Source organism: Mchenga conophoros, linkage group LG7 (assembly GCF_057382185.1).
Source record: "Mchenga conophoros isolate Kocher_MC1m ecotype Shallow Benthic linkage group LG7, M_conophoros_male_GT1.1, whole genome shotgun sequence".
NCBI lineage: Eukaryota > Metazoa > Chordata > Actinopteri > Cichliformes > Cichlidae > Mchenga > Mchenga conophoros.
In genome coordinates this window covers 40,976,224-41,002,453 of record NC_140532.1, presented here as the reverse complement: position 1 = coordinate 41,002,453, position 26,230 = coordinate 40,976,224, and the positions used below count along the sequence as shown (strand labels likewise).

Genomic DNA, 26,230 nt, shown 5'->3' with positions numbered 1-26,230 from the left:
TTTCTGTCAAATCACGTGGAGACGTAACCGTCAATCTGTTTAAATCATACATTATTATTATTATTATTATTATTATTATTATTATTATTATTATTATTGCGTTGGAAACAAACATATTTATTATTTATTAAACAAACCACTAAAATATGGATTCATATGCAGACTGTAAGTAAACTATACAAACATTTATTTGAATTCCATTAAAAGTTACTAGGTTACTGGTTTTATTAATTTACTTGTTTGTGAACAATTAAATCGGTTACTTTTACTTGATGTAATGATAAGAAGCGGTTTTGGGTTCTTGTGTAGATATGTCTGTCTGTGGACACATTTTGTCAAAGAGCTCAAGTCACAACCTTGCAAGTCAGACTTAAAATATCTTACAGGCGTCTACCTTGGACGTAAATGAAGGCTGAGTTTAAATATGGGTGTGATCCAACTCATGAATTCTGCATGGCAGTACTGGGAGGAGTGGTGGAGGGAAGTAGGAAGGCACCCTTTCCATGTAATGCCACTGTGCCACACACTTTTTGATTTGTAACTCCCTGGAGCATCTTTATCTATCACCTTGGGAGTGTAACAGCTACTGCAAATTGGTAGGTGTATACTCGTATAAGTCAACATGACAGCTGCCACTGTGCAAGATAGTCACAAAAATTTTAAGGAGGGGACTCCAGTTTAGGGGTTTATATTTGAAAGTGTGAATTAAACCTTGTTTAGTTTTTTAGCTGTAGTTAAATGTTTCGTAGTTGTGAAAATTAGAATGTGTTTTAAATTAAAAAATTCTTTATCTACGTTTTGAGTTATTCTCTTGTATATTAAGGCCTTTGAAATGTTTCATATTTGTAAGGCAAATATTACTCCATGCTATTGTTCCCATTTAAAAGCTGATATTCCCTTGTACTTTACCTTATTTTAATTAGAAGGTATTAGTTCTCTCTCGTCAACATGTATTTGCACTCTGCCTATTAATACTAAAGCATGCATAAGCATGGAACTACACTGTCTATTGCACCTTTCACACATGCATCCTCAGTCATGCTGGTGACAGTTCCAGCCATAGGTTACAGAATGTGAAGGATGAGGAGGGGGTGGGAGAGGAGATGGTCAGAGGTTTGAATTGCAAATCTGCTGCCGTCTGTTGGCGTCCAAGCCTTAGCAGGCCCTTCCTCGTCTTTATTCATGTGTTAATGAGGAGTCACTGCAGGGGCAGATAGACAGATCGACCAGGGGCCTGGAGGGTGTGAGGGGAGTGTGAGGTGTGGGTGGGGACACAGGCGGGAAAATCCGGGAGTACTCTGATGGCGGAGGTTGCAGTGGCCGTTCTGAAAGACAATGAAGACATGATGATTATGATTGCAGTCTTTTGTCCCTGCTGCAATGAGAAGTATCCAGATGAGTGAAAACAGCCACGGGGCGAGCTCAGAGGTGTGGGTGGGATTTTTATGGCCATAAGTTTCATGGTTATAGAGTGAGTTATCCAGTAATGATCACACCATCGCTGCTTGTCATGTCACATTTGCTAAGCTGTGTTGAGGTTCATGTACAGCTGTTATGCATAGTGTGCCACATTTCTGTGGAACAAAGACGGATTTTACTTGCTTCTGTTTAAAGAACAGTCACAGCAGTGACCATGACGCCTTCAGTTCAGTACTGAGTAAACCTGAATCTTTTTTTTCACATGCATTATTCCTAAAACTTCAAATCACATTTTCTCTGCTTTACATGTTAAAGGAAGCCAACTGATGGCTCAAATGTGCATCTTCTGCAAGATTTTTTTGAAAGGGCCTATTTGAAGTTTTAAAAAAAAAAGGACTAATCTAATTATCATGCTGCAGTTCTTTTCTTCCTCTTTCTCTTCTTTTTATTTTTCATTATCCAATACCAGGCTTTACATACCAGTTTTAATAACAATTTTATTGCTGTGCTCAAAATATGAGTTAAAACATATGTAATTATCAGATATCTGAACTGGATTATTCTTAATTAGCTTACAATTTCATTCTATGAAAGAAGATTGGTGACCCGATCGGCCTGCTATCATGCTCCACCTTCAACACACATACAGTATATCTACCCAATTTTTAGTCATGTTCTCCTTTCAGGTTAGATGAGAAATAGGAATCATCACTTTCTTCCACTAATATCTGGCTGCAATGGACAGCAGTTGTTAACGTTATGCTACCAGGCAGCAGCAAATCGAGCAGCCAAGGTCACACACGATCAGATGACAATGACCAACACAACAGATTAGCTATAGAAAGAGTGGGGGTAGAGATTAGGGGTGAATTGATGATGGTTGGCTGGCCGACTGGCTTTCAGGTCTGGGAGATCTAGGGTCTGTTTCAATAAGGAACATAAAGAGCAGAAATTAACATGTACCATGATACCAAGCAGGGCGAATCCTCTTAGAGATTACATCCATAACATGTTACGCCTATGGAACTGTATGGAAAGGGAAGACAAAGACACAAGCAAATTATAATTTTTTATTTTATTTTATTTTTTGCCTTAGCAGATTGCAGAGCATCCTATTGTGTCTGATTCTATTGTATTCTTTTTTGTTTGGTTCCTTTATGCTTACAAGCATAGCTGATGTAGATGTAGTCATTTTTCAACTTTATCTTTTTTGAGACAAATTGTTTGACTGGAAAAAGCTGACCTCTTCCTCAGGATTATTGCCTTCTTAATGTCACTATTGCATTCTTCATTAGGGGAATAACCACCAACAGCAGTGTTCCTGCAACATCTGTGTTGTGCTATACATAGACATACATTGGCAAAAGCACACAAACACATGCATTCACACTTAAGGACACACATGCACACACACGTGTGCGCACACACCCTCCATCTGTCTTTTCTCCCTCCTGCTGCCATCAGAATGGATCTGTCTGCAAAACAATGTGGGATGCGTCACACAAATACATATCATATGCTTCATTTTCCCGTAAACACGAGGTAGATACCTGTGCATTTTCATGGCTATTAAAACACTAATACAGTGCCCTGCATTGTGCACAGTCTAAGAACAAGTGGACAGACAAGAGCTAATCTTGAACCTTTAAAACCCGTGAAGTACTCATGCACCACCAGCTACCTAAACGTAAACTAGACTGGGATTGAAGATGGTGATGACAATGGTCACTGAGAGCTAAGGTTGTAAACTGTATATAAAAGAAGGGCCACCTTTTGTTTGATCAAATGGTGACACCTACTGGCTTCCAATCAACATTGCAAGAAAATGGCTTCTTTGGGCACCATTATTTCCTTTTATCCTTATGAGTTCTAAAATAGCTGTTTTAGAACTCTTACTCATCATTTATACTATGAGTAATAGTGGTTCAGCTTTTTATGCTAGAATATTCAAACAGAGGAAGTTTTTTTTAAGTTTCTAAAAAAGTAGCAGTATCACAATGTAGAAATATTCCAAACCCACATTCTGAATTTTCAATCCAGCTATCCATTTTCTTCTCCTTATCCTAGAGAGTAAATTTTCCCCAAAATGTCAGCACTGAAAAGTCTATCTTCAAGATAACACATTTACTCCTAAGACTATTTATTCCTACAGGAGACATAAACCTTTTAAAGTCAGTTACAAATATATAGTTTCCCTTTTAAACACTAGGGCACCACAGCTTTAATCAAACTAGAACCACACACATTAATTAATTAAATAAATAATAATAATCAGCAGTTTTTGCTCATCTCTGATTCTCTGTTGCTACACCGCTGGGTTCAAACCAAATGAGAGTTTTTATTGTTTAGACTATTTGGAATTTTCTTATATAAAATGTTGTCAGTTCTCTATCATTTACTATGATTGGGAGTTCTCAAAGTCTACATACTTAGCTGAACAGAAAAAAATCAAACAAATCAGCGCTTTGGTATTAAGTCATTTCAGTGTGGTAGTTCAGGAGAATAACCCTGCACTGCATCTGTGTAGTGTGTGTGAATATTAGATTAAAGTGCTTGTCTGGATGCATGTGTGACTGGGTGAATGAGGTTTGTAGTGTTAAGTCTTTTGAGTGGTCAATGAGAGCAGAAAAGTGCCATATAAGTACCAGTCCAACTGCCATATTTGTACTTGTTTGTAGTTTCCTTGTTCCTTTTTCCTTCCCCTCATCCCCCAGTTGCGGCAGATGGTTGCATCCGTGTGGAGTTTTAATTTTGTGGCTGGTTGTTGTATGCGTTTGCAGTGTATCTGATGATGAAGAAAAATGACGACGGTATCTCTTATCTTTTCATCTGATTTGAGGATTACAGAAACGTCTCAAACAAAAAATTACCTTTAAGGAGGAGTCCGATTGTTAAAATATAAATGTGTTACGTACAGATAAAACTACACATGCCATATTCACAGCAAAAAACAAACAAAACAGAATGCATTGACACAAGCAATTTTATTTGAAAAAAGTGAACTGTACAGGACGTAAAAAAAAGAAAAAAGAAAAAAGAAAATAAATGAAATCAGTCCCAATCATTTCTTGACATGCTGACAAAGCAGCTTCCTGTACAGCATTCGACAGAGGACAAATAAAAACATATTACATCACTGTAACCAATGTTACCAGTAATCAAACCTAAACCAGTAGGCATACTCTTGGTCTCGAAACACACACACAATAAAAGTGGCATTTCTTCACGTATAGGTCTTCAATGTTACAATTCATGATTCAGGGTTTGTTTGTTTTTTTTGCTGACTAAACCACGCCCCCTGTTGGACCACAGTGGGACTGTCACATGGCTCCTTCCTTCACGAACTCTAGATCTGTACAGCTTATCCCAAACTAGAAAATGCAAATCGAACATCTATTTAAGAATATCCCAGTAAGGACAATTTTCAGAAGCATTTCTGTTTAACTGAATTCTGATTTGACTTTCATCCATTCAGTTATAAGAATTTTTTTTTTTTTTTTAAACATCCACAATGGAAGTCTCTTCCCCAGGGTTCTCAGCATTTGGTTGAAACGATTGCATAGCTCTGAGAGTTAGCGCTAGCCCTCTCAGGCCCTTCAAATGTTAAAGCAAAAACATAACACTGGATAGTCAAGCAAAATGTAACCCCAAAGAAATAAACTTTCTTCAGTCATTTTTAGCTGTATTGCTGAAACACAAATTCAAACATACAAGCAGTAGACGCTTTTTTTCAGGTGTACTACAAATGTGGCACTATTAATTCATCTTTAAAGATTTTCCACAGACACAAAATATCTGCACTGAATGTTACATTTCCTGACTTTGACACATTTTTGTACGGAAGTTATCGAATTGCTACTAAAGCAACATTTTAGTTGGCGTAACATTTTCTGGATCCATGCATCAAACATTTTTTTTTTCAGCAAATTTGCAAAACGGAGCCAGATTCAAACTAAAGCATGTTCCCTAATGTTTACATCTTAACTGAGACATTGATTTCACTAAATTTAAAATGTAAACGCTACATTTCTCTTGTCTTTTGTAATGTTGTTTTAGCTCATTTTGGTGCACAGGACAGAAAATATGAGAAGGCTAAGTCAAACAGGCAACTCGGGGAGCTTGCCTTGACCTCTTAATGTTTTTAACCACTCACAAAACCCTCATATTGAAGTTGCTGCATAACTTGTGTGAATGTTTCATTTCTGGTACATTTATTAATGCATGCCTGATACATTTTTAATGGGATTCAGTGGGACTGCATGATACATATTTCATGAGATTTTATGAGCAGGGTTCCCTCAGAATGAGCACTGACAGATTCTCTTCAGTTTCATGAAGCAATGTACATAATGTTTTGATATCCTTTGATCATAATGAATAAATAAGACAAAAAAAATAAAGCAGACATGAAACTTTAATGACATACAAAAATGAAGAAACGCAAACACACTTGCCAGCAGACAAACACTCACTCATTCGCACAGACTAAACATCTACATGAGCTATGCAAGTTTGGCTACAGTGTGAGACAGCAGTTGAGTATCCGTGTTTTACAGGAGCAAAGCCAAATTCTGCACCTCGGTTTGGCACAGTGTAAATGTTGTACCAGAAAAACTGGTCACCCTTCTGCTCCATCTTCTGTTCCGCTTAGATTATCTTTTCTCCCTTTTCATTTGAATATTTCAGCAGTAAGTGAGGAAGTCCACAAAGGGGAACGGAAGAGACTCTGTACCTCTTTTTAAATCCACAGTGAGTGCAACACATTGCCAGCGAGACCCTTTCCGTGTTCCTCTTGCTCACTGCACATACTCTTTTAGCTGCCTCTTCTTTCACTCTCACCTTTTTCAGTGTCCAAACTGAGCACTCCCACACCATCCTTTGCAATGCAAAACAAGGCCATACCACTATGAGCGGTAAACTAAAGCACCTGCCCTGTAGGTTTGTCTGGGCAGGTGCTATAGCTCGCTGTGACGCACAGGAGGCTCTAGCTTGTGTGATAGGGCGGTGAGGACCTTGTCAAACTTCTCGTAACGCTCCGATTGGCTGCCCTCAGAGCCACGGCTGCCCCACAGCAGACGCATCTGAAACTCCGTCTGGAAGATGTCATGTATTTCAGCTCGTTCCTGAATTCCTGGAGAGGAGAGGAAGTAACTTATAGAAAAAGCATCTAACAAACTTTACTGTTGCAAACTTAAATATGTAACCCAACCACATCAACAATAAACTGTGAATGAAAATGTAAACTGCATTTATAAATAAAATCACAAATAAAATAAAATGTGAAAACTTAATTACATAAAACATGGATGGAAAAACTGTACAGAGAAGCACAACTCAATTTTTTAAAAATGGCCTAAGAGAGTTCCACCCAGTCCCCACCGTTTATGACCAGTTAATACCAAATGACAGACTTTGCAAACATGTGAGCCAGTTCTTTTTGCTGGTGAAGACTGTGAGACAAGGCCGAGAGCTCTAAAACTGGCGCTTTGACAACCGATAACTTCCGTTGCCGATGCTGCTGAATTTTCCACGCTTAATGATCATTCCACGCATTGCAGTAAGTCTACAGGGAAATCAATGTAAATGTACCCAGCGCTTAATAAAAGGAAGTACAACTCCCAAACCCTAACCTGTAAAATGGATTAGAGACGGATTTTGGCCATAAAATGTTTAAGCTGAACTAAGTTTTACAGCATGAAATAAGCATCTCCACTCTGGTCTGTAGAACTGTTGATGAAAGGAGCAAGCTGAGGTCACGGTGATCAATAGCAGAATAACGGAAAACAGATGTGAACTGATAGCTATTGACAGATTGTTCGATAATGCAGTAACTGATTCAAACTGAGAATCAGTGGAGGGATATTAAGAGGTCAATACAGTCTGCATGGTAGCAACCACACACGGTTATTACATCACAGTGATGCTGTGACACTGAACACACATTTATAGCAACGCATCGAGATGTAACAACATGTCAAGCTGGCAACAACCAACTGATTACTGACAGGAAACAAGGGCTATGGCATATATTTATTACGCCACTGGGCTATAGCACCATCAAATTTGTCACATAAGTCTTAAAAATCCTACAAAAATCAACTACAGCACAAACACAAAGGAAAGGTCCACTGTGAGTGACTGCCATTAACATAACCCACTAGTCAAAACTTACATCCTGCAGTAAAAGCTACAATGTCATTAGTTTTGCAGAAACCTGAAAATAAATAAAATATTGGACTGGATATAGGTTCCTCTTACCCTGTAATTTCGTCTCTGCATTGGTTCTGTAGAGCTCCCCGTGATGTGCGATGGTGCGAGCTGCCTCTAGGTGGTACATGACTACATCTACTCCCACCTCTGCACTCTCCCAGGGTTCCAGTACATCCCCAAGAGCCATACCACGCTCCAGTAAAGACAGGACGGGAATGATGTGAGGGAAGGTGGTGTTGGACAGAGCACTGGATTCTGAAAGCACGGGATAGTTTTGACTTTAGTGCTGTCAATGAATTTTTGTACAAGACCAACCAGCCACAGAAATCTCACCTTTGCCGTCATTTATATTCTTCATGAAAGGCTTGAGTTTCTTCTCGTATAGAATAGCTCCCTCTGTATGTCTTTGGCGTAAGGTTACCCATGTCTGCTCCAGACGGGATATCTGAGGGAGTGTAAGACACAAAATTAGAATGCGTTTGGCGCTAGCCTTCACGGATTTTCCACGCTAACGACGGTGGCTTCTGACTCTCTTACCTGCGGGAGCTCCAGAGCTCTCATCACAGCAGCAAAACCAAACATGTTGCCCAGGCTGCTTTTCAACTCTGCTGCTAACTGGATGGTCTTATGGAGCAGGGCCGCCCTCTCCTCCGTGCTTCCTGTACAGCCAAGCAGGTCCACAGCCATCATGATAGACATGGTGTAGAACCTGAGAAACAAAGTTTATTTGTTTAACACTTATTTCAGAGGCAAGTCAAGGTCTTTTAAAGCCATCCTGAATTCACATCACTCGAGTGAAGTGAGTTGGAATAATCTGAAGGAGCCTTTTAAAAGAAGAAGAAGAAATTTATTATTTAAAGTACTCTAAATAATTTTACAAAAACTTTAGAATGGGACTTATAGTTGAGCAAAAGGGAGCTGTAATGCGTAGGGTGATGCTTCACATTTTGCTTTATAACAAGTTTGACTGCATTCCCATGCTGTTTCATGAAAGAAATATTTATTATGGAAGCAGAGGAACAAGGGGAGCGCAGCAGAAAATCAGAGTAATTGAAGGCGATGATTTACAGAATACGAATAAGAATGGAATCAAAAAGATAATCAATAGCTGGATTAATGAAAGGGTTACTCAGTGATGCATAAAGGAAGATGTTAGAAAAAGAAAAAGCATCTGCACCTCTCCAGTAGGTCAAGTCTCAGTTGGTGTCCATGTGGTAGAGTCAATAACTCAAGCCCTGAGGACACTCCCATCATCCTTTGCATTTCTGGGGTTACACCTAATATTCTAGCAACCTGCCAAATAAAGGAGAAGAAAGTGTGTTCATGGTTTTATGCTTATATTTCTGTTGGGCTACATGCATGTTTATTTTGGTACATAAATCTTTGGCAGTAATATGCATCTCAGTATGCATTTATGTTTAACTTATAAGCTGCGTGTATTTATTTCTGTATTTTCTTCGTACCGTGCAGTCCACCATGGTAATATGTTTAGCTGCAGCCCTTGCATCCACCTCAGCCAGCAGCTCTTTGACTCTCTTCAATACAGACATCTCCAGAGGCTTATTCTCAGCCGGCATAAGGCAAGACTCATACCTGCACAAGAACGATTACACCACATTAGAAAATACCAAGGCAGCACAGGAAACGGGCACTAGCGAGGATACCAGAAGAGGCCCAACTTGTTTAAAAAAAGATTGAGAGGACATGACTTTAAATTGATTACGGGGCTCACGCCGGTATCTCAGTTTGTAACCTAATAGAATTTAGTGCCTTCAATAGCAAAAATGGTCCCTGAGTGAGCACAAACATAGAGCATGGGGGCTGTGCAATTTCATGCTCATCATCTGCTGACACCAATACATGTACTCATAATATTGACCATCCTCATTAGCAATCTGAGTATACTGTTGTAATATCAGCTGGTACATGGGATGTGATGTGTCCAAAACAACCGCAGCTTCTTGCTGCCATTTTTCCCCAGTATTGCTCACACCAATTTAGCAAATCTCCCCCTGCACCAGAATTTCACAGGGGGACACAAGGATAGCCAGAGGTACTGCCAACTCGGTGCATCCTGCCATTTTCATTTTACAAGCTTCATCTGCTGTGTCCTCTTAAGGCACCGCAAGCCCAATGAAATACAGTATCTGCTGCGTCTATGACCAGAGCAAAAAGCCTGGCCTCGGGCTGTTTCCCCACAGGATTATCAGTTGCTTACTCAAGCCTGTTTTCCACTCCGTTCATTCATGGCTTTACTGCAGAGCCTGTCAAAACTTCCTCACTCACTCATATTTTCGCACTCTATAACTAAATGTCAGCAGGTGTATTGCCCTTTGAGCAGAATATTCTTCAACCTTCCTTAACTGTATACTGACCACACGATAGGCTGGCTATTCACCCTGCTTGTTACTTGTAACACATAAGCTGGTTTTGTTTGATATCCTTTCATGTAACAGCTGCCTTCTGGCTAGGTCTAAAACATTGCAGTTGTTGATATATCTGTCAGTCCAAATGTTAAATCTAGCCATATAACACAACATATAACAAACCGAGAAAAAATTTCACATTTTTTGTGCCTACTCTTCGTCCTATGGCCATAATTCATTAAGAATTATGAAAAACTAAAAACCGAATCATAGTCATGACCTTTCCTCTCAAAACAAGCAATAATATAAGACAAATCATAAAACTCACATATGCATTTTAGTATGGAGTATGTCCTCGTCATATAATATACAATATGGAAACACCATGAAATACAAATCTGGAAGGCTGGCTTTATTGTTTCGTACCTGGATGGCTTAAACGAGGAAGATGTCTCTACTTGTGGGGCGCTGAACACCCCCTCTCCTTCCTCTCTTGCTCCCTCCACTGTCCCCTCCTCCACTCTCAATCGCTCTACGTAGCTTTTAGTTGGTGGTTTGGGGGGCCCAGAGGGACAAGGTCTGAGGTCACAGTAGCTCCCTGCTGTTTCTGAAGAATGTGATTGGTAGTTGGGATGATGGGCCGGTGAGGAGTGCGCTGAGTGAGAGGTACGTGGGGGAAATTCTGGAGGGTTGTCACTGGCTGAGGGGCTGACTTGGGGGTCGCTGGAGCGACGCATCACAGGGGAGGGAGGGACAACAGCCAGGACCCGCCCACCTGAGTGGGCTCTCTGCCTGGTGACTAAAGAGAAACAGAGAGAGAGCAAAAAGGAACCTTAAAAACTCCGCTGAGTGAGTTAGGGAACATGATTATGTTTTATTTATGCGCCTGAGTCTGTGACTGCCTGGTTACTTACTAGCACTATACGCCGGAGACAATGGGGTTTCCCCGACAGGTGACAAGGGGCAACGATACTCCTGAATCTGGTCCATGCTCATTGCACAGTTCCGCATTGCGTCTTTATGGTGGTGGATCGTCGACGGGCTGCAAACACAGCATTTTTAAAGAGATGTTAAAGAGATGTTAAAAATCTAACATTTCTAACATCTCTAACATCATGCTAAGGTAATATAGGGGACCTCATAAAGCAGTGCAGCTCAGATTCAGATGACAGGAGTGGTGTGGTTAAGGATGTACGGATTTATTCTTGGTGAGAGAAAAGGGAGACGTTTTAGTCGTCATGATAAATAGATGTGTTATTTTCTGAGCAAAAATCAAGTTTGTGACTTAAGCAGGAGCAAAGACGTGGAGTACAGTTTAATCTCTTCTAAACTGGTGAAAAAAAATAGTTAAATAACGTTTAAGATTCACAATCGCCATTCATATCCAATTAAAACAGTTATCAGCAGTAACGCCCACTTTCAAACCCAGTTATTTTATCCAATGTGCCTTACATCCATTTCATACAAATAAGGTCAACATGTTTTTACACTGTACACAACAACGTATTTGTCTGCTCCTCCTTGGTAGATTCAATTTCAAGTTTCAAACACCCTTTGTCGCTGAAACTTGACTGATCCAGTGCAGGACTGAATAAGACAGTGGGCAGCTTCACTCTGATTATTAGGGAGGTGCTAATGGTGTCAGTGAAGTGAGGGGTGGGGGGCTTCAGGAATGTGAAAGGTAAGTGCACTAACTCTGTGCTCAAAAACAACACCAGTGCCACAAACACACACACACAACCTGCAGTTGGGCACAGGTTCCGGCTCTGGTTCTGGTGTTGCCACTGGTGTCTCAACTGGACTTGGACTGTCTGAGTCACTAATCGTGTATATAACATAAAGCAACAATGACGTTACAAGACTGCAGAACATCATCAGGATTTTATTATCATCTGTCCAGCAGGGGGTGTTTGCGGGTTGAACAGCATCTCCGCTTAAACACCGACCTGACTCCCAGATCACTCGGCTCACCTGTGAGGTATGATCTTTTCAGTTGTCAGCCCATCGGTCATAGTGACACTCCTCCTCTTGATGTACGCTCCCCTCTGACTGGACGGTGAGTAGGCAGAGCCTTGCTTGCTGTTGGAGAGGGCAAAAGTGGCTTCTAGGTAGCGCAGAGGGAGAGTTCTGCTTACTGGACAGTAGATGTGGACGCCGCTGGACTGGGAGACCGGTTTGCGTTGACCGACGTAAAACCGCACAAGCTCTTGTACCGAGTCGAAACTATCAGACTCCAACATGTACTGCACCTGGAGAGGAAGAAATAAGAAATTGTGTCACGCACAAAAGCCAACTATCCCTCTAAAATTCAGTGTATACAACTTTCAAAGTACAGTGCGTAGAAGAAGCTGGTAAGTGCTTCAAAAGAAGAAGAAGACATCAATAAGCGGTGTAGCAATTAAAGCTTGGAAACAAAAACTAACAGAGGCACAGCTGGTCAACAAGGCACACCTGTGCCAAATTAGCCTCCACATGTAATTATCTCAGTCATTAGAGGCAGCAAGAGAAAATAAGCCTTTCTAATGGATGGATTTGGCATGCACATAAACACAAATAAAACTACAAAAAACACCATTCAGATTAATATTGCAGGTACAACACGATTGTTTGCACGCAGGTTTGACGGAGCTCTTAGTTGAGCTGAAAATGGGAGGAAGGCGCCAAACCGGTAAAGACAGAGGACACGTTCGCAGGTCATACAAGGGTGAAACAACACTGAAGATGGATGCACGGATTCCATTCTGATGCCATCACTGGTACTGTGCATGCTGACTCAGTGGGAAAACTCACTGAGGCATCTAAGTGTAACAGAGCCATTGTTAATGTTATTAGTTACGCCTGTGCTTCTGCTGCTACCATCATGAAGGGACTTCATGCAACTTAAAAGACCAGTGGTAGCTTTTTGTGGTTTTCTGATCTTCGAGGACTAAACAAAAAGACATTTAAAGTAGAATCCAACAAAGTAAACAGGGATTAGATGATGTTTCAAGCAGTGCCGATTATTAAGCCCCTAAAAGAAGAACATGTACCTTGGTCTCATTGGATTTCACCAGGACTTTACTAATCTTGAAGTGTAGCACCTCATTATCCCACCGACAGGTCAGAACATAGTCACCCAGGTTGAGCAGAGAATCGCGCACAAGGAAGTCTCCATTGCGCAAAACCAGAGTCTCTGATACCTATAGATGGAGGAAAAAAAAAAATACAGAAAGGATGGTTTTAAGCTTGAAAGCAAGACAGCTCACTGATCTGAGCTACAGCTTGTGCGTGAACGTTTAGTTTCTGACACTCTGGTTGTTGAACAATTGAATTTAGAGGATTGTGATTATTTATAACAATGCCTTAGGACAGTTTGTGTTCCTGAAAATAAAACAACTATCTGTCTAGCTGCCAAACTTGTCTGCCGTGCTGCTAAGGAAAGTTTGATTTCGCCATGAAGGATAAAATAATTGATTTTCTTAAGATGCATTTCAGAGTTCAACACTATTTGTAAAAAAAAAAAAGAAAAAGAAAAAATAAAAAGAAAGTTATTCTTAAATTTTATTGACAAAACAAGCAATCCAGAAGCATTGTTAGTGTTAGTGAAACACCTCTGGGCTGTACATCTTGCTGTTACTAAACACTGCAGATGGTTTCTGTGAGAAGAAATCACAAATATTGATCTAGTAGCCACACAGGAAGGAAAAAAAAAATATTTCAAACTCAGCAGTTTTCCCTTTACAGCAGCCTTCAAGGAGGGAGAGAAAGCAGAATGTGCAAAGCTTTAAATTCATTCAATAAAAGAAATCAAGGCACAGAATATGAAAGGCAACACAGTCCAGGGTTAGCAGTGTCAGATACCAGCAGGAGGCAGTATAAACACAGGTCAAAGGCTCAACAGAAGGGCACAATATTCTTTCTCTACCATTTTCAAACATACCAACAGTATAGATTTAAAAGGACATTAACAAATATGTCTAAAAGGAAAGCCATATTGAGCAATAAACTAGAATACAACAAAAGGAAGATGATCAAGAAGGAGGAACGGGATCTATGAAAGCTAATGTACAGTAACCATCCACAGGGTGCCTGAGATCTATCCACTAGGCATTGTTTTGTAAGCAGGGGGCTGGGGTTTCCCCAAGTTTACACTGGGGTAAATCCATGAATAAATGAATATTTTATGTAAATCAAAGAGGAAAGACTCACAGATGGTTGATTTGAATCTGTGTTTCTATGTGTGTGTGTGTGTGCGCGTGAAAAAGAGAGAGGTTTATCAAGAGACAGAGGTCGTCTATGAAATACTCTCCACATGTGCATGCAGTGCATCAGAGTCTGTGGCTGTGTGTCTCTTTGTATCTATGTCTTAGTCACCAGCTGTGAAATTCAATTGCGTACATCAGCAACACGCGCAGCTGTCTGTTTGGCAGAGATTCCTCCTCCTCAATGCTAAAGCAATTTCTACTGAGCTGTGACAGATGATGGGATTCATTAATCAGTGTCACTCTGTGTGTAAAGCATTTAAACTGGGCTTTCAAAGCCAGAACTTTGGCCAAGTAATCGCTCAACTAACACTACTGGAGGACAACCCACTTCAACCCACAACAAAAAACAAAACAAAAAAAAAAAAACACTCCAATCGCTTCACTGAAATTCTGAATGAATTGGTAGTGATGGAGGTGGGGGGGGATACAAACCATGGCAGCATTAGATCATTAACTTAAAAAAAAAAAAGAAGAAAGATTCATACTACGCATCTAAGAGGCTGTGGCATGAAGCCTGAATCAAAACTTTTTCAATCATATCATAGATAACTCCATTCTTAAACAGGGTAGTCAAAACAGCTTTGGTGTGATCAAAGCGAGTCAGTTTACAAGCTGCAGCTAATCTTTGAGGCATCTTTGCTGGAAACTTTGCTTTGATTCTGTCCCTGATAAAAGCACAAAAACAGAAGGTAAGCTAAAGTTAGAACACTAATTTGTAACACAACAGTTAAAGCAGGTTCTGCAGTTGAGAGTGTTAGTTATCACAAACAGTGAGACGGTGTGCAGGTAGTGCATCAGAAGTTGTGGATTAACGTGGATTAAAATTTTTCTTTTTTTTTTTTTTAAACTTTTGATTGGGTGGACAAAACACACAATGGGATTGCCAAATTAAAAGTTCAAATATGCACAAGTGAAATTTGCAAATTGCTCGGTTAGTACAAAACCCCAAAAGCAAAGGGTCTTCAAAGTGCAGCCAGTGATGCTGCAGTGATGGCTCTTGGTAGGATTTTATGCAGCCTGCAAGCCCAATACTGCAAGTTTTATTCATTTGCAGCTTGAGACATACTATGATGCCGTAAACAGAGCAAGACCAGGGGGAAATAAGTTGTTAATATAATGTTCCTAATAAAATATACAGCCCATAACAGCGATCCGTCTAAAGGTTAAAAAAGTAATAAACCAGAATAAAGGAAAACTTGCATAACCTTCCAAAATAAAAACCAACAAAAACCTTCAATAAAGATTTTTGATTTGTGCATTTTCCCCTGTGCGTTCCTCACAGAGGAAAATGCACACCTTTATAAACTGGCAATCAGTTTAGTCAATTTTCAACTGCATGGATTGACGATGAAAAGTAGGCAACCCCTTACATGTATGAGTCATTCTTTTAGTTACATTTATGTACCAGTATATTATCATGCATATATTCGGGACTTTCAGTGTTGCAAGTATAAAGATTCTACATTGTGCTTCATGAAGTTTGTACCTCTCTGGGTATGTGTCCATGGTACCAGCCATGGCTCCTGATGTCAGCAGGGCTCAGTTTCAGCTCCTCCTCTAGTTCTTTGCGGAGTTTCTCAGGAGGAGACTCCAGCAGGTACTTCTCCTTAGAGAACTGTATAAGCAAAAACAAGAGAAGAAAACCAGACATCAGTTAGGGGTGAACTTGTAGCTTGTACAGTGTACTTGCATGGAGAAAAAAAAAGATAAGAGGAAAAGTCTATACATGTCTTATTTGGCAAAACCCCACAGAGATTAAGATTTATTTACAAAGGCGATTTGAGTTCATATACACACACACACGTGTATACACACACACACACACGTGTATACACACACACACACACACACACACACACACGTGTATATATATATATATATATATATATATATATATATATATATATATATATATATATATATATATATATATATATATATATATATTTTTTTTTTTTTTTTTTTTAATTAAATAGTATGATAATGTAATATGGGTGTACGGTTAAACAAAGCATCTTTTCCATAAATACGCAGACATGCACAAAAACACACACTTGGTGTTACAGAAGGCAACACTGCAGGGAAGCATCACTGTGTGCTTCCTCCCACACAAACATGCACGCACACACGCACACACAATACAGAGCAGAAACAATCCGATCGACCCTGACCTGATTACTAAGAGGAAGAAATCATCATGAGCGAGCTCTTATTATTCTTATGTATTATAGAGACGTTGCTTTAGTCTGTGCAGCCTGAAGTGCAGCCACTCAGGAAGTAATTTGTGTTTCTGCAATATTACAACAAACCCCACACATTAATACAAATGCGTTACACAAACAAATGGAACATGATTCACATTTCAAAGTCACATAATTCTTTACAGTAAATGACAAGTGTTTGATTACGTTCATTTTTATTTACATAACATAAAAAAATTACTCCTCATTTGAAACTAAATCATGAAAATGCCATGTGCTAAAGTACTCTACTATTTGCTTAGGTGAGGAAGATAAAAACAAGGGAAATCCCACACTGGGATGCGTGGGTAATGTGAAGACACCATAAGAAATGATGATTGTGGAAAGATTGAGGTCAGACAAGCGACCAGAGATGATTAAAACAGAGGATGCACATGCACAAATGTGTGTGCACAACGCTTGCACAAATTTGCACAAAGCAAGAGAAAACCACACAGGAGTAAACACAGTAAAAAGGAAATCATCTTGCCTCTGCCAATATGAAGAGAAATGAGACTAGAGACCAAAATAAACAGTAAACAGCCTTGTCACTAAGGCTAGCCTGTCGTTCCACCTAATATTTTCCCTCAGTCAGCCTCTCTTCCGTTCGGGTTCAGTGTTTTTCATCTACTTTCTCTCAATTACTCTTTTTCCCTCTTGCCCACAGTTCCTCTGTTCATTCCCCACAGTCATAAAGTTTCAGCAAGACTGTTGTCTGACTGTTGTGTGCGACAGGGAAGCAGGCAGAGACAGCAAGTGTGTGCGAGTGAGGAAACTGATGATCTCTGTGTGAAGAGTGGGTTGACTGTGTGTGTGAGATACAAAGAGCCAAAGATTCAATCTTATCGTCTCCAGGTCACTGCAAGATGAAATTATTAACTTCCTCCAGTCCCCACTCCTCTCTCCATTTTTTTTTTGCCTTCCTTCTCCAATCCTCCAGGGAAGATGGAGGAATATCACCATGGAGCCTCACTCTCTCAGATTAGATCCGAGGTGTGTATGTGTTTTTGTGTTTGTGTGTGTGTGAAGGGGAGAAGAGGCCAATAAAAGAGCAGAGGGGTCAAGTGTGCAGTTATTGCTTTTCCTTGTCTCCGTGGAAACCCATGAGAGGCCTGCCACTGAACTGATGCTCAGCAATGGATGTCGTGTGTGTGTGTGTGTGTGTGTGTGTGTGTGTGTGTGTGTGTGTTTATATATATGGGGCTATGAGCGAAATTGAAATGTCAAGAGGACTCTGTTTATGATACAGTTCATGGAAGAGATTCACATTAGAAGGACACATTGACAGAGAGACCAAAGAATGGACAGACAATAAACAGCATTAGATGAGGGACGCAGACACACAAAAACATTGGCTTTACTGTTTTCTAATATACCAAAAACACACGCACTTATCTAAATCATGACATACATGTAGCGCAGTAGAAATTCTCTTTGCCGTGTTTGGACACCTCTTTTGTTCTTAGAGCTTTTCTAGCTTTTTAAAGCCACTTTTTAAGAGTTGTCGCTGCCATCAAATTCATAATGTGCTAATATTTTTCATAAACAGTTTTTTCCATGCACAGTACATCAGTCAAAAATGGTGCCAAAGGGGAAAAAAACAAATAACACAAATACAAATATAAGCAGTGTTCTCTTACTTGAATTTGCTGTTGGTTTAGTAGCTTCACAAAAAGTACATGAACAGATTTCCTTTGAAGGATGTGTACATACTGAGCACGAATTCCTCAACATAACAGTCATATAGGACCAAAAAAAAAAAAAAAAAAAAAAAAAAAACTAAACAAAAACAGACTAGTTGCATTATGAGCCAACAGGCAGACAGACAGGAGGAGAACAGAAGCCACCACACAGCGTAACAGTCAGAAACAGACAGACAAAACAAGTAGCATACATAAAGACAAGACATCAGACATTCAAAAAGGCACAGAGGCAGACAGACAGACAGACAGACAACACAAACTCATTAATGTAGACAGTGAGGCAGACTTGCAGGGAGACAGGTAGCCCATTAGGGGATGAGAGAGTTTGGGCAATTTAGCAGCTGATTCAGGACTTTGCTTCCCCAGGGGGTTAGGAGAGAGAGAAGGGTGTGTGTGTGTGTGTGTGTGTGTGTGTGTGTGTGTGTGTGTGTGTGTGTGTCTGTGTGTGAGTGCATGTGCACACACAATTCCAATGTGTGTGATTGTGCATTCACATGGATGAATGCACAATCACACACATGTGTGTATGTGTGCATAGAGTAAATGTGAGTTTTTGGGTGGTGCTTTTAATGGTTGGGGTTCTGTTCTTGAAGGAGGCAGAGTTGATGAGAAAGAAACTCGGGCTTTAAAAAAAAGATAAAAGCCCGGTTAGGATAAGGAGGGTTTCATGGAAATGGTGTATAGCTTGAACGTGACTAGGGGGAGAGTCAGGAAACAGGCAATAGGGGTTAGGGTTTTATGTGTGAAAATGAGGTACAGATAACACAGTGCAATCTATCACCTAATTTACACCAACATGCACTTGCGCCACTGCTCCTCACAGCAGGCCAATTAGACGGTTTCATCTCATGACATCACTGCACTCTCCCAGAGTGAAAATTGACACCGCTATCACTCAGCATCAGTGGGAGAGAAGAAAAAAAAAGAACCACCCAAAAGGAAAATGAAAGAGATGATAATGGGGAGAAATGCTAAATATATGCACATATTTATACATATATTATGCATGCACACTATTTTTGTTGTTTGTGTGTTTGGTTCTATTCTGCCTGTTAATACAAAACTGGATATTTCCTGCGTTTATTATTTTTGCTTTCTCAGATCATTTTCCAGTTAGTGTCCAGTGTCCAAAATATAAACAACTCTACAAGTGGAAGTGTGGGTGATGGTGATGTCAGGTCGAAAATATAAAGCCACAGGTATTTACAATGCAAAACACAGTGGGGTAGAGCGTTAACTGAGGCACAAACCAGCGTGTTGCTGTTTGTGCTTGAAATCGCTTCTTTGCTAATTTTTGCTGAAGGAGTACAATGCCAAGTACCTCGAGCAATTTGAAGTGATACGTCTACAAACAAGCAACACCAGAAACGAAGCCATCAGTGAGAAATGAAACGGAAAATGTTTGCTGACAACTATTAAAAAAAAAAAAAAAAAAAAAAAAAAAACCTCCAGGGAAACAGAAATAAAGTCCCTGGAATTTAGCAGCGTGGATGTAAGGCGGGAAAAAACCCAAACAGAAGGACCAAATTCCAACAGGCACAACCACCGACAAAGGGATGAATGCACTCTAAACAGACTGCAGCACTTGGATCTGAGCTCATGTCAGAATACACCTCTCTTTTTCAGCAAGTGTGCTGGCCTCTCACCCCACCGTCATGGTAACACTCTGAGCTGTGGTGGCACTGGCGGTTTTAGCAGGAGGGGTGGGATCCCACCTCATCTGCACACACCAACTCTGAGGTCAGGGGTCCAATTCCAGAAGAACCTTTTTATTCCTTGATCCGCTTTCTTTTCCTCCTCCTCACTGCTCCCCTTCAGCCACATCTCCTCTCACTGGAGGCGATAGAGACCCAGTTCATCGTATAAGTAGCCGTCAATCCTCCTATCTCCGATTACACACCCCCACCCACTCTGCCATATACACATTGTAGGGGTTTATGTGTGCATACGTGGCCAATATCACCCCACTCCAGCCGGCTGTAATCCCTCTGTGCCCTCCAGCCTGATCTACACTGTTATATTCACGCTGGTTCTCATGGGTGTAGTAGTCTCTAAGTCGCATGTAAAATGATATGAGCATTAGAGGGGAAGGGCAGGTAACACAAGCCTTCTTTATTTTTTCTGAGCAAGGTACGAGCAGCATTGAATCAAAGCTAATTCAACTGCTTTTGCAATGATGAAATAAAGACGGCTCAAAAGTGGATCTGATAATCTCGTTCGCCAGTTAGAAAGTGAAAAAGAAGCATGGTCTGTGTGATGTGCAGTGGTTTGCTCAAATGTTTTAACCACATTATCTACAATGCACGTTAAACTGCTCTAATCACTCTCTGACAATGCAGTCAGAGAGGATTGTGCGTTAATTAGAGGAATACTCTATCGCCTGGTGACTAATTAAATATCTGCTCAAGTCAAAAAATTTAAAAACAAAAATGCAATGATAAAAAAATATTACCTTTTTTGAGCTGACCTTGATTCAACCAGAGCCCAAACCTCTGTAACATTTAACAGGAATGAACCTTCTTAACATTTTTTGGCAGTGTGCCTGGGATTTTGTCAGACTAACAGCTTTTACAATTCATCTTTCTCTTATAAGCAAGCTCACATGCCATTCTCATGAAAGAGTCAGACACCAACAAAAAGAAAAACAGAAGAAAAAAAAAAAAACAGGTTTGTTTGTAGTTTCCCCATTTCAGTTTAACATAATAAGTTTTCCTATTATGTTAAATAATAAGTGCTGTAGCTTGCTTGGCTGAGCAGGCAACCCCCATACTACAGGAGAGACCTGGGTTCAAGTCTGCCAAAGACCATTTCTATCATGTTATTTGCCCCAAATCTATACCTGCCGTCCTGTCAACTCTGTGAACCATCATGTTGAATAAAAGGCTAAAATCCTAGGATACAGCCTTTTCTTGAACAGTGGCCTGAAACTTGACCTGAAGTTGTCTATATGAGGTCCTTTAGCTAGGCATGGATGATGTTTTACTTCAGGAGAAATGTTGAAAGTTAATCTAAGGGACTTGGAAAGAAAAGTGTCTGGACTTCTTTCAGTTGCTTGAAGACGTTTCACCTCTCATCCGAGAAGCCTCTTCAGTTCTAGGGTCAGATATTGAAGAGTCCCAGATTTAAGTCCTAGTCCCCAAGAGGGTCATGAACCCCCTGTTGATCTTGTACCCAATCACATGAGCCAAGGTGTGAAAACAGGTGTAGGTCACAATCAACCAAGATTTTGGGTGAACTCATTGTGAAACCTAGCCCCACCATATCATGTGATTTCGTGAGGTCAAATGGCGGGGATGTGAGTGGGCATTAAGGCGTCAGGGAAAGGATCTCAAAACTGGATTATAGATGGCAGACAGTTGATGTAGTAAACCAACCCCTCTGTTCAAAGATGGTTGTTCACAGTGGACATAGATGGCTTCTTTCACTCCTCTTTCAAACCATCTGACTTCTCTGAATAAAGTGTGAACATCGGCATCCTCGAAAGAGTGACCTTTATCCTTTAGATGCAGACGGGCAGCCGAATCGTGTCCCATGGAGGTGGCTCTTCCATGTTGTGCCATGCGTTTATGAAGTGGCTGTTTGGTCTCTCCAATGTAGAGGTCTGAGCAATCCTCGCTACACTGTACAGCATACACTACGTTGCTAAGTTTGTGTCTTCTTGATTACAGCAACTGTCAGCATGAATATGTCAGTCAATCTTGAGGTAAAGGTGAAGGGGTACTGAAAGATGTCCATTTAGAATTAGGCAGAATAATGGGAAAACCACTACAGGAGGTTTGGAGGGGGTGATGGGGCAATGGGGCCTTGGTGGACGTGCATGGAAGCCAAGGAGGGTTAGGGTTCTCTCCTTTTCTGGAGTATATCAAATTTTTATGAGATGAGAAAAACTCTAATAACCATGCATAATAATCATTGCAATCATGCAATAATGCATGCAGTGACTGAGGCTTTTTGAGCAGAAGGTGCAGAAGAATTGCTTCAACTGAGTTAAGGTTAAAAAAACAAAAAAAAAACAAACAAACAAAAAAAAAAACACCTTCCGCAATTAAACAACAAAATCAAATAATGGAGATATTAAAACTAGAATTGCCCTAAATCAGTTTGATTCTCAGGCCAAGCTGGGATGGGCCAAACTTGGCAGTTTGTGCCCCCCCCAAAAAAAGAATTAAAAACCCCACTGAGATAAAAACAGAAATTTTGATACCTCATGTTATCGGACAATATCAGAGAAACAACTAGTCTCTCAGACATAGAGAGTGATGCCTAGTATGCAGCCAGAGAAAGGAAGAGAGAGTATGAGAGTGATAACAGTGACCTTCTATTGTCATTAGGAATGAATGTCTCTTATACGTACGCACTCAAACACACACAAAACGCGCTCTCCTTTGGAAGCGCTGGATGCTGATATACTGTCCCACAGAAATACACACACACACACACACACACACACACACACGCACGCACGCACACATATAGAGCACTGATTCGAGCTGTCAGTCAGTATTGGTGTCGGCGCAGAGACCCCCTGTATTGAGTGACAGCTGGTGGACAGGATATGACATACAAATACACTCCCACTGAGACTGTAGGAAGCACAGTGCCACTGCGCTGCACGGCTCCACTTTCACAAAACTACGCTTGCCTTATGCTGCAATAGCTCTGATTTTTTTTTACTTTCTCGGGACTTCTCGGGTTATTGCCTCCTTTTTTTTCTTATCCCAGTCTATCTATAACTCAATTTCAAGTCCCTTTTTTCCCCAGGCATGAAGTGGTAGTGGCAAAACAAACCTATAGGGAAGAGGTAGTTGGCGCAGTTGCTCCTCAGATTTTATTTATTTATTTTTTAATCCATCTAAGAGAAAGTTCAGTCACTGCTAAATTTCCCAGTTGGGTGGCTCACTGGCCAGGCTGCTGCTGTAGCAGTCCTCAATATTAATTTGCAACTCCTCCCATGAGTTTGCAGTTTCTTGCTTGACAACTACACCATATTGGACTGCAGCTGCCATCAGTAGTACTTTTTCTACTCTGGAGATTCAATTCAATTCAAGTTTATTTAAATAGTGGCAAATCACAACACCAGTCACCTCACGGTGAGCCAGCGGCTTCAACTAGAATCTGCAGTAGGTGGAGAGTTGATTCATGTGGGGCTACATGGGGATGACCCATCCTTCATAGCAGAACAAGAACTACCATCGCCACAAATGAATGCAAGACCAGGGAGCTGGAGACTCACTTAAGAAGCAGCTCACTGCATTACTCAGTTGTTTATTGCCACAAAGAAAATAGCAAATAATATCAGCACAAAGAGAATTTAAATTTGCAAGAAACAGTGAAAAAAAGGAAAATAATGTGCATGGAGTTTGGAGCATAAGTCTGTATATCCTCCACCAAATCAGAGGAAAACACAGTGGTCTCCAAGTATGGCAGAAAGAACCGCAGAGATAAAAGACCCTAATCCACCTCTTAAGTCTGCCATCATTAGCCATTTCTGGGTCTCTTTTTCGGTTCCCAAACTCAAACAAAACACAGAGTTAATAAAACGTTTTCTTCCTCTTACATAAAATGTTCAGTGTGGGTGTTCTCCCAGGTGTTACAATAAAGCTTAATATCCAGACACAGATGAAAAAGAGGATTTATCAAGTTTAATGGAGTGAAAGGAAGGAAGTTAGCAGAAAGTTAGCGGGCTAGTTTTCATCTAAAGATGATAAACCATATTCTGACTCCAAGACTTTAAAAATAAAACAAAATGTACAGCTCTGCTATCACTATCACTAATAACTACAACGGCAGGGAATCAAATCCCGCAGTGCCAGACGTGTTCCGCTGCTGAAGCCAGTGCATGTCCAGGCCCGTCTGAAGTTTGCCAGAGAGCACATGGATGATACAGCAGAGGATTGGGAGAATGTCATGTGGTCAGATGAAACCAAAGTAGAACTTTTTGGTATAAACTCAACTCGTCGTGTTTGGAGGAAGAAGAATACTGAGTTGCATCCCAAGAACACCATACCTACTGTGAAGCATGGGGGTGGAAACATCATGCTATGGGGCTGTTTTTCTGCCAAGGGGACAGGACGACTGATCCGTGTTAAGGACAGAATGAATGGGGCCATGTATCGTGAGATTTTGAGCCAAAACCTCCTTCCATCAGTGAGAACTTTGAAGATGAAACCAGGCTGGGTCTTCCAACATGACAATGATCCAAAACACACCGCCCGGGCAACAAAGGAGTGGCTCTGTAAGAAGCATTTGAAAGTCCTGGAGTGGCCTAGCCAGTCTCCAGACCTCAACCCCATAGAAAATCTGTGGCGGGAGTTGAAAGTCCGTGTTGCTCGGCGACAGCCCCAAAACATCACTGCTCTCGAGAAGATCTGCATGGAGGAATGGGCCAAAATACCAGCTACTGTGTGTGCAAACCTGGTAAAGACCTATAGTAAACGTTTGACCTCTGTTATTGCCAACAAAGGTTATGTTACAAAGTATTGAGTTGTATTTTTGTTATTGACCAAATACTTATTTTCCACCCTAATTTACGAATAAATTCTTTACAAATCCTACCATGTGGATTCATGGATTTTTTTTTCACATTCTGTCTCTCACAGTTGAAGTGTACCTCTGGTGCAAATTACTGACCTCTGTCATCATTTTAAGTGGGGGAACTTGCACAATCGGTGGCTGACTAAATACTTTTTTGCCCCACTGTAATTGCCCTTTGTCTGGTTGTGCCATGTGAGCTGCAGCTTCTGCTACATCTCAGCACATTAGGTTAAAGCAGGTTGAACTGAGAAGTGGCTCCACAGAATCATTTTACCTTAAATGCTCCACTCTCTGCTTAAGGTTATCCAGGCAAATTTGAAATCAAGTCTGAACCCTGGTGATGCTTCATCACCTGACCTCCCACTGCATCCTTATAAAATCAGTTAAAACTGGTGAGTAAAGCGACACTAAAATCAGAAAGAATGAAGACAGACAAGTTTAAAAGAGAATATGTTTCCTTTAATATACTACTGTATCTGCCTTCTCTATAGACCAAACAGTCTCAGTGTCCCTGTATGACTCTGCCATTCATATTTTAATCTCCCTTCTTCTGTGATGCACTTACTTTCTGTTTCCTGTTTCTCTCTTTCTCTCTCTCGCTGTCTCTACACCTGGTAAACAGCATCTATCAGCACTTTGATGAGAAGACCATTACAGATAGTAAAATGTGTGTGTGTGTGTGTGTGCGCGCGTGCGCGCCACAGCCAAAGATATATGACAATCAGCTGCCTAAAGGGCTGAATGTCCTCCATGTGAGAGGGTGGTTTTGTTTATCACAGTTATACTTACAACCACAATACTAGCACTCTGGTGAAGTGAATTTGGGTAAATTTATTTTGTTTTAGTCTGTTTTGTTTTTCTTAAATCTGCTGAATTTGTTGCACATGACAGCACTGTCTCCGGCACTGACAAATGTGCACAAAAAGTAATCAAACATCCCACAAATTCCAAAAAGAAAGAAAGAAAATTATCTAAAAAATATTTTATCCCCACAAACTTTAACAGAGGAACCCTTATACACATACAAATGAAATGCTGACAGACACACACACACACACACACACACACACACACACACGAGCGAAGAAGATTTTAATGATGTTTGACTGTTAAGCACAAGCACACTTGTCTCGCTCGCCTCCTAACCCACGGTTTCTCTAAACAGGCCTATAGGCTATGCTTGCTCTCTCTCGCTCTCTCTCACACACACCCACAGACACACACATACAACTCTAAGGGAAGTAAACACTCATTTCCCAAAAGAATTTGTAAAGACACCCCCCACCCATACATATCCCCATTTTCACACTAATGAAAATACAAAAATAAACCCAACCAGAAACAGAGAAGTAACATGGACACAAACAAGATCATACCGCAACAAGGACACATGCAGATATACACAAATACCCACAGACACAAGTGCACACCCAGGTCGAGCTGGCGATGACGCCATTCCATTTTGCTACAGATACCGCTGACATGTTTAGTCATTAAAGAAACAGTCACCCAGA

At 40.6% G+C, this 26,230-nt stretch overlaps 1 protein-coding gene across 3 annotated transcripts in view; it reads right to left on the bottom strand.

Moving 5' to 3' along the window:
* Positions 1-4,384: 4,384 nt before the first annotated feature.
* Positions 4,385-26,230, bottom strand: part of sh2d3ca (SH2 domain containing 3Ca) — a 53,626-nt gene continuing 31,780 nt past the window's right edge. For 2 of the 3 annotated variants that reach the window (XM_085279266.1, XM_085279268.1), the window contains 12 exons: positions 15,726-15,854; positions 13,025-13,174; positions 11,967-12,244; positions 11,737-11,814; positions 10,910-11,037; positions 10,422-10,794; positions 9,093-9,222; positions 8,807-8,922; positions 8,167-8,338; positions 7,963-8,074; positions 7,678-7,884; positions 4,385-6,550 (listed from right to left, as the gene is read on the bottom strand). In XM_085279266.1, coding sequence (XP_085135392.1) covers positions 6,375-6,550; positions 7,678-7,884; positions 7,963-8,074; positions 8,167-8,338; positions 8,807-8,922; positions 9,093-9,222; positions 10,422-10,794; positions 10,910-11,037; positions 11,737-11,814; positions 11,967-12,244; positions 13,025-13,174; positions 15,726-15,854 — 2,049 coding nt within the window. In that variant the 3' untranslated portion in view covers positions 4,385-6,374. The remainder of the gene's footprint in view (positions 6,551-7,677; positions 7,885-7,962; positions 8,075-8,166; positions 8,339-8,806; positions 8,923-9,092; positions 9,223-10,421; positions 10,795-10,909; positions 11,038-11,736; positions 11,815-11,966; positions 12,245-13,024; positions 13,175-15,725; positions 15,855-26,230) is intronic. The other variant, XM_085279267.1, reaches the window with a different exon arrangement.